Consider the following 15,688-nt stretch of genomic DNA (forward strand, 5'->3'; position numbering starts at 1 on the left):
AGCAAACACTAACATTTCTTTTAATTGCTTTTGTGCTAAATATGAATCCTTTTATAGTTAAAAATCTGACTCATGCTATATGTTTAAGTTATTTTCTCTGTTAAATTTTGTAACAGAATCTCTGAACAAAATTCAAATGGAAACTTATAACAAAAAAAGTCAGATATTTTTGTATGCTTCTTGAAATTTCAGCCACTAATATTTCTTTCAGTATTGTTCAGAATCTAGTTATATTTATTTTCCTATTGACTAACCATTCCTGCTATTGTAATTGAATATAGAAAATATATGCATGGTTTTGGTCTCTGCTATAAAGCTTATGGAAAGCTGCAAACAGAAATTTGAATTGCTTTCTTCCAAAGGTTGCTTTTTTCTTTAGAAATCCAACCTTGCTGCGTGAAGTCCACCAGCTTCACCCACCTCAGTTATAGATCGTTGCAGCTCCTCTTTAGACTTTAGACCTCTTGGCTGCTTCCTCTGATTCATGGTATCATTTCCTGGCTTGTCGTTTTAAGTGCATGGCCATATCTTGATTTTTTTTTTTGCATTTGTGCTATGTGATGTGATTAACTGTTATTCTCTGTGGGTTATTTTGAATTAATAATTAATTATTTCAGTTTGAAAAAACACCTTTGTTAGAATGAGTTAGCGAAAAATATTAAGACAAAAAATACTTATAAATATGTGAAAAAATGATTATAGGAGGTTTTAAAGTGACAACAAAGAAGGAAAGTAAAAAGGTTTGAATACTTTAGCGAGATGTTTTTAAACCTTCATGGTGACTTGGCCCAGCTTCTTTCATAAGACGGTGTTGTACACCAATCTGTAGAGAAATGGGTTAAAATAAAAACAACAACCAGAATTTGGGAAATATTGACCCTCATTAAAAACAATATAATAAAGGCAGTCTCTCTCTGTCTTTTCATGTAGGTGCTGAGTGTTTTATGGGATCTGGAGCCAGAGGAGGTGGAAGACATTCTCCAAGAATTTGTCAACAAATCTCTGCTTTTTGTAGACAGAAACTCTAAACCCCATCTGTACTACCTTCATGACCTGCAGCTGGACTTCCTGGTGGAGCATTACCGAAATCAAATAGAGGTTTTTTCCCTTTTTTTTTTCTATCCCAAGCATGTCAAAACTTAACAAGTGAGATTAGCAGAAAAGTGGGGGAGATCGGGGACAGTTGAAATTTTGTCAATTATCATTTTGTCACATCAAAACTTTCTACAATAAACATGCATCTGTCTGTTAATAGTAAAAAAAAAACCCCCAAAAAACAGATAAAATGATTCATTTTTCATAATTTTCATCTGAATGAGATGTTAGTTGCAACATGTCATGAATCACACATATTGCACCATTAATAAAAGTAGAATTATATATTATATTACAGTTTTCTTTTTAAATTAAACATTTTTAATATTACAGTAATATTGAGTGGATGGCAGTTATATATTTGCCTATATAGTAGTCCACATATGTTGATGTCAAACATTTACACGTATCCAAAATAAAGTCTGCTCTCAGCTACATAGGATGAATGGAATAATCTGTGAGTCAATCTTTTGTTTGTTTAAATTTTTTTCTTTTATTTTCAACTGCAGGTACCTCCATTTATTATGCACTATTTACATTTCAGAAAACTTTGCTTTAAAAAAACAACAAATAAGAATATAAATATATAAAAGGAAAAAAATAGATACAACTCCTAGAAACACCAAGTTATCTACTAACAACTGAATAGTAGCATTTAACTATCAAATTGCATCATTAACATTTTTATTCAAATATCTTTAACTTAGAAACAGTTGAACTTGTCACTGTATCCTCCTCAGCACGCTGTTGTAGAAGGCCCTGGACACTTGCAAGCATATACACACTTATAAACTTGCTGTTCCCACCCTAAACACCATGAAATGTCTTATGTAGACTTAAAGAAAAAACAACAAATAGAAATGTTGTTAAAAAATACTGTTATGTGCATCATAAAACCTCATCTGTCAGCTTAACCTGGTGATCTTGATACATGTTAAATGCATTAACTATGTGTAAACTGATTACCCTTTTAAATCATATAGGTTTGAGCAAAAAAAAACACAGAAAAGTGATTATAGTATAACAAAAACAACTTTCATTCTCTTAAAACTGGATTTTTCCAGTAAATCCTGGAATTCCTGCTTGCCTTTTCTCTAAAAAGAAGAAAGTTTTCCATGTTTCAGTATGAGAGTCTTCACTGCAGTTTGATGTTTTTTTTTTTTTTTTTTATTGATTGGAGATAATTGCAACCATCCGTTACCTGATCTCCTGTAATATCTAGAAAAAAAAATCATCTCATTTAGCACTTGATTTGTAATCTAGCTTAAACATATTCTTGTTTTTTTATTTGTTTGTTCATGTCGCTTCCCTGACTTACTTATTTGACCATTTCTATTTAGCTAAATGTAATGGTGTGTTAATTACAGTGTAACTTTGGGTAGTTGGCGATGTTGTGCAGATGTAACACACGCCTTTTTCTCGCAACCAGTCTGCAAACTGGAAAGCAAAGAGAATAAATAGAAAAGAAATAATCCATAATAAAAAAAGAAATAATCCAGCTGCAGTCGGAGCAATAATTAAAATGGCTAAAACCTTTCAGGTGATTACACCCACTGCTGAATGAGATCCAAAGATTATTTATTGTTTACAAAAAGATGCATTAAGTATTTAGAATAGAAGTACACCTGATTGAACCACAGTTTCATTTTTTTTTTTCGAGCTTAACGGTAAAAATTTTCATATTTCAGAGTCTCCACAGCAAGGTGGTGCACCAGTACCAGCATCACTACAGAGAGGCTCCTCCCATGTCTGGAGATGAGGAATGTCTGTACTGGATCCGGTTTCTGACCTATCACATGGCTAAAGCCAATTTGTCTCAGGTAAAATGTAGATATCATCTTCCTTGATCCTGAGCCAGCATATTTGTTTACTTGTTTTAGGTTTGCATATAAAACACTTAAACTTCTTTAGTATTTATTTTCTTCACCGTGTCGTCTTTTTTTTTTTTTTTTGTCCCGGAAAGGAGCTCTACTCACTCATGTTCTCGCTGGACTGGGTCTGCATCAAGGCCAAGATAATGGGACCAGCCCATCTCATCAATGACTACGTGGAATACGGACCCATTCTGGACCAAGAGGTCAGTAAACATGAAACCGGTTGGAAGATATAGCAGATTTAGCTGCTGTCTTTGTGTAAGTTTTAAAGTTGTTCTCCTTTCTGCTCCCCTCCTCCAGAACAGTGAAGTGCGGAGCCAGTTTCAGGAGTTTCTGTCTCTTAGCGGCCACCGCCTGGAGCAGCGTCCTTTCCCTGACGTGGTGCAGCTCGCTTTGTCTCAGCCACACTCCTCAGAGGTCTACAAACAAGCCCGGCAGCAGGCTCTGAACCGGGCTAAGAGTGGGAAGCTCTACTTTGAATTAATGTAAGTAAGCAGTGTTAATTACTTGATCATTAAAGATACAGTGTGTAATAATTACAGGGATATACAGTCAGAAATTTAATATATTATACATAACTATGTTATTTATCATCATCTACGAGCTCAGCCTCTTAACCTTAATATTTGCGTTGCCTTAGAATTTATTTATAATTACATAGGAGCGAGTTTCGCAGCCATGGAGGCAGACATCTTTGCGCTACGGCAGCGCAGAGCCAACAAACTAGCGATTGCGAGATTGCCCATTACGCTCCAAAGTAACTACGGCAAGTTGAGAGAGATGAACTGAGACGGTACTGAACAATAGATACTAAATACTACTATAGATACTAATAAATACTATCTGTAAAATTATCTATGTAAACAAACCTCATCACTTGAGAAGGTAGGTGATGCGGACGTCGTGGAAGACATTTTGTCCCGTAACGCTCACCGTACTGTTGGGGGGGAGAAGCGGTGGGGGGGAGATGTTCATGTTGCTGCAGTCTGCAGTCTGGACGTGAGATGTCGCTGAAAATTACACACTGTAGCTTTAAGAGTGGTAAGTTATAACCCTATTGTTACTGTTTTTCTGAGCTGTCTGTGTGCCTATCATTACAGAAATAAGAGCAGTGTGGAGAATTTGTCCCGTTTGGTAATTCACCCTCACCTGGGCTCCATCTACTCCGCCTGCTTTTCTCACGACGGGACCAAAATCGCTTCTTGTGGAGCAAGCAAGACGCTGAAGGTATCTGCAGGCAGAAAGCAATAAGGGTTTATGTCTGAAGTAGAACAGAAATATAGAAAGAAAAATACTAAACATTGATAAATGTCCTAATAATATAAATGTATATATATAATTTGTTTATCTTGGGTTCTTTCTGTCTCTGTAACATTTTATCTCAAATAATCACCTTAAAAAATATGATTTTTATTTCATTAATATTGGTTTCTAAATGTAATTAGATATTATATTTGCGTTTTGCTTTACATATTTACATATATTTATGTTTAAAAGTCTGATTTTGGTCGTTTTATTTGTTAATTCATTTATTTTATCACAATCCTTGCATGCTTAGTTAATTTATTTCATCACTTATATTTATTCAAATCATGCTATATATCTGTTGCTGATGTATTTATTTAATACTTAATTCATTTCTCTTTTTTATTTAAAACTTTCCTCTTTAATATGTAATATTTCTGTGCAAGTTTTTAAACAATGTTTTAAGCTGATAACAGAAAAATGTAATATCTTTAAACAATCCCTAGTTTTGTTTTTATTTAATTATTTGTTTACTCACAGTCATTTGGGACTTTGCCGTTTATAATTTTTTTATTTTCTGGTTTGGGAATTTAAATCTAATTTCCATTGATTTTGATCGAAAGCTTTATATATTTGTGATTTCAGGTATTTAAAAGCACCTCTGGTGAGAAACTCTCAGAGATCCAGGCCCATGATGAAGAAGTCCTCTGCTGCGCCTTCTCCCCCGATGACCGTCTTCTAGCAACCTGCTCAAGCGACAGGAAAGTCAAGGTGAGGGGCTCAGGCCTGGTGCGACACACTATACCAAAGCAGCCAATGAGTGACAGCAGTAAAATGCTGCGATTTAGGGTCCATTTAATTTTGGATGATCTTCTATAGTTGTGGAACATACAGCAAGGCAAGCTACTGAGGGTCTTTGAAGAGCATGAGGAGCAGGTCAACCACTGTGAATTTACCAACACAACACGGCGCCTCCTACTGGCCACATGCTCAAACGACAGCTTGTTAAAGGTGAAATCTTATATTTGGGTTTCATTAAAGCTTTGTATTATTTTAATGTATTTATTTTTTACTTTAGTGATCACATTGCAAACTCTTTGGTTTTAGATTTGGAATCTGAACAAGCCGTCCTCGCAGAACACACTGTTTGGTCACTCTGAGCCAGTGAACCACTGCTGTTTCTCCCCAGATGATAGTTATCTGTCCACTTCGTCCAATGACGGCACCGTTAAGGTGGATATTTCTATTCAATCTTAAAGGAAAAGCCCGGTCAGCAAGGAATAATCAATGGGTCATTATCTATACCTAAAATTAATACGTTTGCGGTTATTTAATGAATATTGCATTAATCAGTAAAAAAAAAAACTATAATTTTCATCCTGATCACTGAGTCTGGGAGCGGCCATTTTTGCCCAAATATAGTAACCCCTCACTCCTGACATCTTCCGGCAGTGACGTCACGGTGCGGTAAGCCTAGCGCCATTCTCCCTTCTTTACAAGCAAAATCAATGGGAACTACTAGACACATCTGCAATCAACAACAGTTATTGAAGATTTCCAGAGGACTTCACCATTGAAATTTGCAATAGCTATAGTTAAACTGACAATGCCCACATGAATGGCAGTTGGATGTTGTAATACATTGTGTAAAAGTGAAGAAAAAACTAGTTATTTCACGTTTCCGATTCCTGATCCTCCACGGACGGGTTCATTGTTGGATTGCCAACTTGAAGAGGGAGGATTTGCCATCGAACTTCTGGCCAGAGAAAAAACGTGTAATATGCAGCCAACATTTAGAAGAAAAATGTTTTCAAGATGACTTAGATAATAGCGCGTTGTGACAAACACCAGATACAGCCGATACCGCACCGTGACGTCACAAACGGTAGGTGGCAGTAGTGTTCTTTGACAAACATGGATACCTCCAGAAAAGCACATTCAAATGAAAATTACTCTTGATTAAAAACACTTATCATTTATTGAGCAGTATGTAATAATTTCATATTTAAAGTACTTTCACAAGTTTGAATTCTGAATATGACCGGACTTCTCCTTTAAAATATCTCAAAACTGGACCACTTCAGCTCAGCTTACAGCTTTGATCGTTTTGCAGTCGTTTTATATTAACAAACAGTATGCTTGCTAATGCAGTTGTTCCAGGTTTCATCAGCCAATGAATGGAAGACGATCGACGTGAAGAGCTTCTTTTCAGAAAGCGAAAATGAGGAAGTGCTTGTCAAATGCAGCACCTGGACCGGCGACGGGACACGCATCATATGTGCCGCCAGAAATGCAGTTTTGGTGAGAGTTAAACCGAAAATGAGAAACTTTGAATGCAAATCAACGTGAATTTACACCTGCTAAGCATTTTATGATTAATGTCATGTATGTTTTCACTTTAAATGGAATAAAATCTAAGGTGAGATTAGACACTGATATGTTGTCTTCCTGTTTCTTAGGTGTTTGATGTCCAGACGTCAGACATGTTGCTGGAGATCAGGACTAATCGTTTGAGCACGGTCCAATACTGTCATGCTTGTCCTACCAGTAACCTGCTGGCACTAGCATTCTCTAATTATGCTGTGGAGGTAAAATGCTTACATGCTTAATAACATCTACATATGTCCAAGCACTAAATTGGCATCCTGTTATTTTTCCTCTAAAAAAGAGATTGTTTAAGACGATAAATCCACATTGTTTTACCATCTAGACAGAAGTTGTTTTCTAAACTCTTTGTGGACAATAACTGAAACTATGTTCTTTGATCAGATAATACTAAGGTTGATCTTTTTGTTGATAAAGAATTTAGGGGATGTCTGCATAAAGGTTTTGGGGAAAAGCCCCTCAGGGACCTGGTTACCCTGTTAGAGGGCAGTTTGGTGCCGTAAGATAGAATACAAAAAATAATCCTCTCTGTATTCTCTGACCTTTTGAATTGTTCTAGATTGAAGGTAGGGCGATGGATTTTTCTCAGATTTTTTAAAAGACCTGCCCTCTGCACTTTTATTTTAAAAAATGCACATGTACAACCCTGTACCTGCTCCCGAGAGGGAACGCCTATTAAACGCATGTGAGAGCATGCAGGAGCCCATTTCTCCTCATGCACGCTATAATTAAAAGTTCCTGTTTCCAAAAGATTTGCACTTTTTTCACTGTCAGACTCTAAATTGGAATGAGCACATAGTTATGTAAACATATCACAAGAATGATTGACAATTAGAGGACCAATTATTTTGATGATCAACTTGGAAAAAGAACATCCTCCACTATACTTTTAAAACACTCTTATAACACTTTCTGTTAAATATGCTTAATAAAAAGTTGCTTTATTGCAAATGATTTAGGCTTATTTTTAACCTTTTATACTTAAATGAAGGGGTATTGTGAATATGTTGCAGGTTAGATATGTTTTATAAAACTTTAAGTAAAAAAAGTCTGAGTTGGAAGTATTACTTTTTATTTATTTATTTTTTCTTTCAAGCTGTGGGATCTGGAAGAAAACAAAAAGATGGCCGACTGCAGCGGCCACCTGAGCTGGGTCCAACGGGTTCAGTTCTCTAGTGACGGCTCACAGCTGCTCTCCTGCTCCGACGACCAGACAGTCAGGGTGAGACTTTTCTTACGTGACGCGTCTCCATGGTGAAACAGAGGTCAGATTAAGTTAGTGATGTTGGTGTCTGATATTTAGATCAGAGTTTTATTGTTACTGAGCGTCACAAGGTAACCTGGAATAGAGTAAAACAAAATAATGTAAGAGATTTAGATATTTTTTAAGGTCTGAAAATAAAACAATGTTGAGAAATACTTTAATATTCATTGTCTAAATGTTAATGAGCGGACTGGAACATCCCACAGTCTGCTCCGTGGTGTTTGTCCATCATAGCTGGATAGTTAGGTGTTTTATGTGTGCTGAACAACTTTTTAGTCTCACTGCATTTTACTAATCAGTTTTAAATGCTTGCAGATACCTTTCAGGGAAAAGCTGATGTGATGTCAGGCCTGTGTTTTTTTTTTTTTTGTTTTTTTTTTTTTTAAGCATTCGTATTTAAAACATTACATATGCTGGTGTCTGTAACTTTGAGGTCGAGGAAGAGAGAAGTGGGCTATTAGAATCTGGTCCATTGATGATGCTCCAAATGACTTTTCTTAAATATCAAAGAGGAAATCTGTTCTTTGGACTCCACCTGAGAATAAGTCAGAAGAGTTTCTCTTTTCTTCACATTTTCTTGCATTGCTTCTTCTCTATGGTTTGGTAGGTTTAATATTTAAAGTCTTACCTTTGTAGAAATATATTCCATAAAACATTGTGAACATTTGTATTTATTCTTAAATATGACAGAAAAAGGCTTGAGTACTCTGCTCGTTTGAGAAAGCTATGTAACGTTAATGTAAAAAGGTGTAGAACCTTCACTATTTTATTATTTTGGGTGTTTAAACTTGAAATTTACGTCTGTTTTTTTATTTTTTATTCTACAACAGATAAGAAAATGTTTCTCTTCTCTTAGTCTTTACCATCTCCACCTATTTCATAATAACGTAGACCAACTATAACTGACAAGTTTTGCTTGTTTCTTTATTTTATCATCTGTACTATCAGTTCACCTTGATTTAACTAAAAGTTTATAGTCGGCACAAAAAACATTAAACCTTATGAAACAAAAAGCCTCCAAATTGGGGTGATAAATTAGTAAAATTACAAAATTCAAAAAAGAAAAGATAAGAATATATACTTACAGTTTTTTAAACCCCTAATAAAGGAATAATTTATCATCTGCATGGAAGTAGAAATAGATCTTTAAGGAGCTCTTCAGTTTAATCTGGTATATTGGGTGTGAACTTTTGAACAGCAGATTCAGAATTTAGCTGTTCTGTGGCCACAGTAAATAAAGGGACACATTTAGGGGCAGTTTCTGACCTAATTTAAATGGTTGCTTTACTTTCATGGAGAAAGATCAAATAAGGCTTCACATGTATTTATTTTGTACTGTGTTGCAGTTATGGGAGACCAAGAAGGTCCACACGTCTTCAGCCATCTGCCTGAAGAGAGATTCAGACGTTATTTTTCATGATGAGGAAATTATCGTATCGGCTGCAGACAACTGCAACAGACTGCAGGTGAGCAGTGAGGAGAACTGATTTACACCAACCTAAGCTGTGCCTGGATATATTATTATCCTGTGTTGTTTGTGTCAAAGGTGCGGGACGGCAGAACAGGATCTGTTCTTTTCCAGTCGGAAGAGTTGCCATCTAGGATCCGATGTACGTGTTTGTGCAGGAATCCATCCGCGGTGTTGCTTGGACAAGAGAATGGAGAATTGCAGGTGAATAATTAGCAGGACAATAATTAGACTGCTTATGTCTACACCTTTGGTATGTACTTCTGTCTAAATATGGAAAATTAATCTACATAAACTGATCGTTATGCATTCTACAACTGCTTCGTATAATTAGATCTGGTTGCTTGGCCTCCAGTTTCAAAAGAAACCTTGAAGCGTGCTTAAATCGGAGGCAACTGGACTTTGTCTCTTTTTCTGAAAAAGTTTCAGCATCTAGCCAAGAGTTTTTGCAGCTATTGCAGAGCAGCTATTGAACTTCAGCACCTATTGTTTCCCAAATGCTGTTGTGTAGCCATCATTGTTTGCAGTGATTAGAATCCTAGTGTTGTATGTGGCTCTTTGTGTTCATTTGGGTTCGCCCATTTGGACGCCCCCTTAAAGTTAACCCTCTTAATAAAACCTTTCTACAGGCAGAGTCTCCTGAGACTGGAATGTAGTGACATAGCGAGCGTCCTGCAGCAGAGAGCAGTGCTAATTATTTAAGAGGTCCTGAAGACGTTCTGCATTTTAATTACTCTTCCTCTCTGGAACTTTCTGTCCCCCTCTCCATGCTCCTGACCCTAGAGATAATTAATGGAGCAATTAATGAAACAGGAGCCCGGATGGTTGATCTTTTGACCTTGGAGAGGCGAGAACCTTTTCCTGCCAGGAAAAAAAGAAAATTAAACTTTAAACTGTTCCATTAAAGGATTCAGACCTGCGGCTGTTACATCGATACTCAAACTGCTGTGATTCTCCTGCTTTTTCAGAACATTTTATGCAGTTTTTGGAATCAGGCTCATGTATCAAAATATGTTTTAAAAGACTTAACAGGAAACAAATTTATTAGCAGCTCTAAACTCTCATATAAGATGAATTAGATTTACTTTTCCAGTTTGTAATTATGTCTGTATTTGCTACCAGCAGGTGGCGCCCTCTGATCGAGTCCTGCGGCCACAAATTACTGCATTGCTTACCCTTCCTCATCCTGCCACATTTATAACCAATGCACCAGATGAAAATTAGCAATATTTTCTGGTGACATTCTCAGATGTCAGCTTGTTCTGCTGAAGAACAAAAAAAGGAAGCTTTTAGTGAAAAAGTGCAGCAGAGAACAGTGTGCCTGTGTGCTTCCAGTAAGTAGGAATGAATCTTGTGTTGTGTGGCAGGTGTCAGGGCTGACAGCTAGACAGGTGCTGAGGACAGTTGGCTGCAGGATCCGTCGACTGCTGACCTCCTACAGGGAGGTGTTGCTGGCTGTAGCTCAGTGCACAGGCAGGGTGCAGGTATCGTATGATAGAGAAAGAGTAGGAAGTCTTCTGGTTTTGGCCATTTAAGAGTTAATTCTCAGACTTGTTTTTGCTTTTTTTTAAAGACTAATAATAGAGAAAATCTATGTATATCTAATCTTGCAGAACAAACTTCTTCCCACCTTGTTTCAACCTTTATGTAAAATTAAATAACACCTATTTATAATTTTTCCTGCTTTAAATTGGCCGCCTTCTCACAATTTGTGATGGTGCAACCCATTACTCTTTAAGATTATTGTGGAGTACTTTCATTTGTTAGTTAAACACAAAGTAGGGCGTTATTTTAAAGTGTTACCATAGATATAGGTTGTTTTTATAGAGAATTGACTCATGGGTGCCAAATAGATATCAAGGCTCACTTTTCTGATTTTTAACCCAGTAAAACACTAAAGTTTAACCTGACAGTGAAAGATTTCAAAGGTTGCAGCTTTTTTTCCACGGTTGTTTGTAAAATCCTTTTTTGCTCTGTTGTATTTTCTCTTGCGTCACTCTGGAAATCCTCAACTAAGACATTTTAGAAACGTCCCACAGCATCCGCACTTATTGTGCGCAGCTTGCGTGCCAGTACCTGAAGTTTGACGGAATGGCTCAGCATGGCCTTAGGCTTTGTCTGCTCAGACGTTTCAACCCTCTCATGTGAGTTCTGAATATTTTACAGCCTGGTAGAAACAAAGAAATGTTATGTTTATTTTTCCTTAGTTTACCCAGACCCACATGTGATGTGCTGTAGACGGTAGTTGTGTAACTGGATGGTAGATTTTATTCCAAAAATATAGTAAAGATGGGCAAGAAGTGTTTGGAAGGAGGACATTGGATTGACGTCCAGTTAGTTTGGAACTGAACCAGAGGTTCTGCTGCCAAAGGGGCTTTTTGACCATATGTTATCCTTCAGGCTATATAAGCTATGGCTTACAGCCCACCCTGTTTGGCATAGTTTGATTCACTTTTAACTTATAAATGTCTGTTTTATTAATCGTCTTCAACAAATAATAATTAATATCAGATGTTACTGTTTGCTAAACATGACTGGCATAGATTCTCTGCTTTTAAATGGAAAGAAACTTTATTGTAAGGTTATTTCCTTAAAGAAAAAAAAATGTACACATTTTATTTTTGCTGCAAGCCTTCTTAAGCAGAGTTCATGTCAGAGGCAGAATTTTACTATGCTTTTTAAACTGGGACCAAATGATTACTAAGGCCTGAACACATCGGTTACGCACGACTTTTTCATTCCCTACCATTTATTTAAATTTTTTTTTTCTACTGAATGCGTAAAGAGAGGCTCCGACTAGGCGGGGTGGGCAGATCTGTCTTTTTTTTTTTTTTTTTTTTTACTATTGTCTTTGTGTTATATAAAGTGAAACAATAACCCACATTTACATTGGACATATTATGAAAAATTATACAATCTATAAAGCAAAGCCCCACCTAATGAGTCTCTGCAGCATCTTGAACCAGAACAGATATAGAATGTTAATATTCCTATATTATAAATTTTAATGTTTCATAATTATTTTTTTTGCGCAAATCTGTCTGGCTCACTATATACGTGATGTGCGATTCCAAAACTGGCAGTTTTCCTCTGTGATTACCAGATTTTATTTTCTATGTCCCCCAAAGCGAATGTGTTTTAATTTGTAACCACATCTCCCTTCCTGTCAGACCCATGAAAATGCTGCTGAATTGCTGCATAGTCCGACTTAAATAGACCTGAGGTCTAGCTCAGTTGGACTTGCGCAGCCCACTTGCATGAAATCGTGCCTGGTGTGATCATCCATATTGACTTTCAATAAGCGCTAAACGCCACAACCACGCCGGCACGATTTTCTGTCGGATCAGACGCAAAATCGGATTCGGTGTGTTTTGGCCTTAAGTTACTGTAACATTTAAAGCTAACTTTGGGTTCTGAGTTTAGATTAGTAATGCTTACTCTAAGCAGAACTTTGTGTGTTCGCTGCCAAGAAAAGCTGCATTAACTTTGAGGCCTCTAACATTTCCAAATCTAGCATGTTCTACAGCAGACTGAGGTTGAAAGCCTAAAAGAATAAAAATAGGAAACTTTGAAACAGGAAGTGAACCGTCAGAAGCTTTATTGTATCACAGCAAAGCAGTAGAACTGAATAAAAGCCAAAATCTCTCAGTAGGAAGGGATTTCCTTTGAAATTAAGTCCTTACAGATTTTGGGCTTCCTTTGACCTTGTTTTCAAGTTCCTCACTTATATTGATAATGGTTAACTTGCAGACTTCTTCCCTCAGAGGCAACATAGATGTCGCTTTATAGTTAGGTTAAGGAAAAATATTAGATATTTGAGTTTTAAACTGACTGGCCAGATCATGCTGCTACCAGCAGAGTTGTTGATAACAACTCCAGGTGTCTGAGCTTCCCGGATGCACCCAGTTTTATAAGAACTGTAAGCCATCCTTAAATTTAGCACCACCAAGTCGTAGAAAACCAGAGTACCTGGAGAAAATCCAAACATTCATGAGGAGACACTCACAGGAAAGATGACTTGACAATCAATCATTGACAGGCTTCATCAGCACATTAATAGACATTTGAGAGGAAAGAAAAAGCCTTGAGAAATGTAGAGCAAACCATTAAAGGGTTTAATGCAGATTTAAAAACGATGAAAATTAATGTGAATTAATTCTTATTAATGTAATGGATATGGATGTAATAATTAATTGGAATTATTTCTAAATACATCTATTACAATGTCTATAATGTTTGATTTTTAAGTAATTGTTTAATTGCTAAGTGATTTTTGTTTTGTCTTGTGGACCTCAGGAAGACGCCCCCCTTTTGGTGACAGCTAATGAGGATCTTTTTTAACAATAAACAATAATGGTGATGAAATTATAAGAAATGTTTCGATAAATTGATATTTACCGAGTTAAATCTGTGTTTTAAAAGCTTTGAAACAAAATCTTCTTGGCTTTAAAACACTCGAAAGCATCAGAATGACTTCTACACAATAGCTTGTAAGCATGAGCTTTCAGATACGGCCCATTATCAAGTTCATACTGTATTATAACCTGTAGTAAAAATATCACTATTTCACAGTATTTTGACTAAAACAAAAATAAAAACTATAAAACAAAAGAATAATCATAAGTTCCACCTTCTGAGAGTCTGGCTTTTATATTCCTGTATTTCTTATTTTTTTCCTTTTAAATCTTTCTTATTCATAAACAAATCCAAAAAAAGGAATTATTTTAAACTTTTTTTTTTTTTACCTATTTCTTTTATATAAGTGCTTTAAAAGTAAAGTTGGTGTGTTGCAAAAGTAATATAACAGGTGAATCATCAAGATCCATTAAATTTAACATTTGTTTTTGTCTGATATGAAGCATAAACTTTAGGTAAAAGACTCAAGCATGTACAGCTCAGGTGGCCCAGTCCTTCATATCCAAACTGCGGCAGATGTGATGAGTCTTTGATGGGCTAATGTTTGCTGCTTCCAGGTGTTGGAGCTTCCCTCTGGGAAGCTTTTAGCCACTCTGCTGGGACACACTAAGACGGTGCTTCACTGCCAGTTCTGCCACGGCGGACAAACACTCATCACCTCATCCGAGGACGCCACCATAAGGGTAGGCTACGCTCAGCCCATATTTTGTTGTGCCTGCTAATTGTTCCCCTTCTCCATCAATCCCCCCGCCACCCCCCCACCCCACACACACACACACACACACACACACACAGACTTTAATTTCCTGTGTTTAATGGGACATTTTCTCCCTCCCAACTTGCTTCCAATTTTTCTTCCCAGCTATTGATTAGTTTTCCCACCTCATTCCGATCCTTCCCCTTGAGGAAAATACCGTCTGCACTCACTCATTCATCTGATGTTTTAACCCCCCCACCTGTTAAACTTATTCATTGGCCTCTCCTCTTTTCCTTTCAGCTCTTCCTCTTGTTCCCTTCTCTGCCTCAGTAAATATCTGAATACTGTATGTGTGGCTATGTGAGGCTGTTCCGCTCTGTCAACCTCACCATTTATGCTCTGCTGCTCATTTTTCCTCTCATCCCTTTCTTTCCTTTCGTCTCCATATTTCGGTTTTGCCCACGGACCCCCTCCACTGCAGCACTCCAACCCCCCTTTCTACCAACACGCCGCCTCATTTTGTATTCATCCGGCTGCCGCCTGCAGCATCTCTCTTCTCAGGCCGTCCGCTGCTTATTCAGAAAATATTCAGATTCGTGCAGCTTGACATGCGCTCACGAGGAAATGGACGTGTGTGCTTAGATGGTAACGCAAATGCAAAGTGAATTTAAATGGAAACCAATGATGGATTTTAACCTTCAGACCAATAAAGGAGGGAAAAAAGGGAAGCGTGTGCGGCGGGATATGATGGCTCGGTCCTTGTTTCTTCGCCTTGGCCATCTAGGAGTTCAGATGCTTCCCAGTTTCTGCTGATTTATCTGCTGATGTGCAAAATACAGCTGATCTGGAAGTTCAGAATTGTCACCATGTATGCTTTTTGTGTTTACTTTTAGGCTGCATATGCAAATATAGATCTAATTCTGATTATCAGCAATAGATATTTGGGTAAAGTTTTAAGACTGATCATCGTCATCAGGGTGAAAACTATTAAAACTTTCTGTTGTACAATTTTTTGTTAGGCAAAAGCTGGAGAGTTTGTCTAAAACACAACGAAATTATCAATAGAATATTTTGGTTGCGTATTTTTTTTAAGGTTTCCTGTGGAGAAAGACTGAATTAATTTGCTTCAAGAACTGCATAAATAAGCAAAAAAAAAGGTTAAAAATATGTTTTGATGTTTTAAACCTTTTCTACGTTCAAATAAACTGTTATCCATTCATCCATTTGTTAAAGGAATAGTACAC

At 36.9% G+C, this 15,688-nt stretch overlaps 1 protein-coding gene across 2 annotated transcripts in view; it reads left to right on the top strand.

Annotated features, from left to right (window-relative positions):
* Positions 1 to 15,688, top strand: part of apaf1 (apoptotic peptidase activating factor 1) — a 56,075-nt gene that overhangs the window by 4,269 nt on the left and 36,118 nt on the right. The window contains exons 8-22 of one of the 2 annotated variants that reach the window (XM_038294196.1): positions 931 to 1,098; positions 2,784 to 2,915; positions 3,059 to 3,172; positions 3,270 to 3,454; positions 4,070 to 4,196; positions 4,860 to 4,985; positions 5,094 to 5,225; positions 5,322 to 5,447; positions 6,366 to 6,515; positions 6,674 to 6,802; positions 7,696 to 7,821; positions 9,210 to 9,329; positions 9,410 to 9,535; positions 10,699 to 10,815; positions 14,305 to 14,430. In XM_038294196.1, coding sequence (XP_038150124.1) covers positions 931 to 1,098; positions 2,784 to 2,915; positions 3,059 to 3,172; positions 3,270 to 3,454; positions 4,070 to 4,196; positions 4,860 to 4,985; positions 5,094 to 5,225; positions 5,322 to 5,447; positions 6,366 to 6,515; positions 6,674 to 6,802; positions 7,696 to 7,821; positions 9,210 to 9,329; positions 9,410 to 9,535; positions 10,699 to 10,815; positions 14,305 to 14,430 — 2,004 coding nt within the window. The remainder of the gene's footprint in view (positions 1 to 930; positions 1,099 to 2,783; positions 2,916 to 3,058; positions 3,173 to 3,269; positions 3,455 to 4,069; positions 4,197 to 4,859; positions 4,986 to 5,093; positions 5,226 to 5,321; positions 5,448 to 6,365; positions 6,516 to 6,673; positions 6,803 to 7,695; positions 7,822 to 9,209; positions 9,330 to 9,409; positions 9,536 to 10,698; positions 10,816 to 14,304; positions 14,431 to 15,688) is intronic. The other variant, XM_038294197.1, reaches the window with a different exon arrangement.

This window comes from Cyprinodon tularosa, unplaced genomic scaffold, assembly GCF_016077235.1.
Source record: "Cyprinodon tularosa strain WSP-4 unplaced genomic scaffold, ASM1607723v1 ctg336, whole genome shotgun sequence".
Classification (NCBI taxonomy): domain Eukaryota; kingdom Metazoa; phylum Chordata; class Actinopteri; order Cyprinodontiformes; family Cyprinodontidae; genus Cyprinodon; species Cyprinodon tularosa.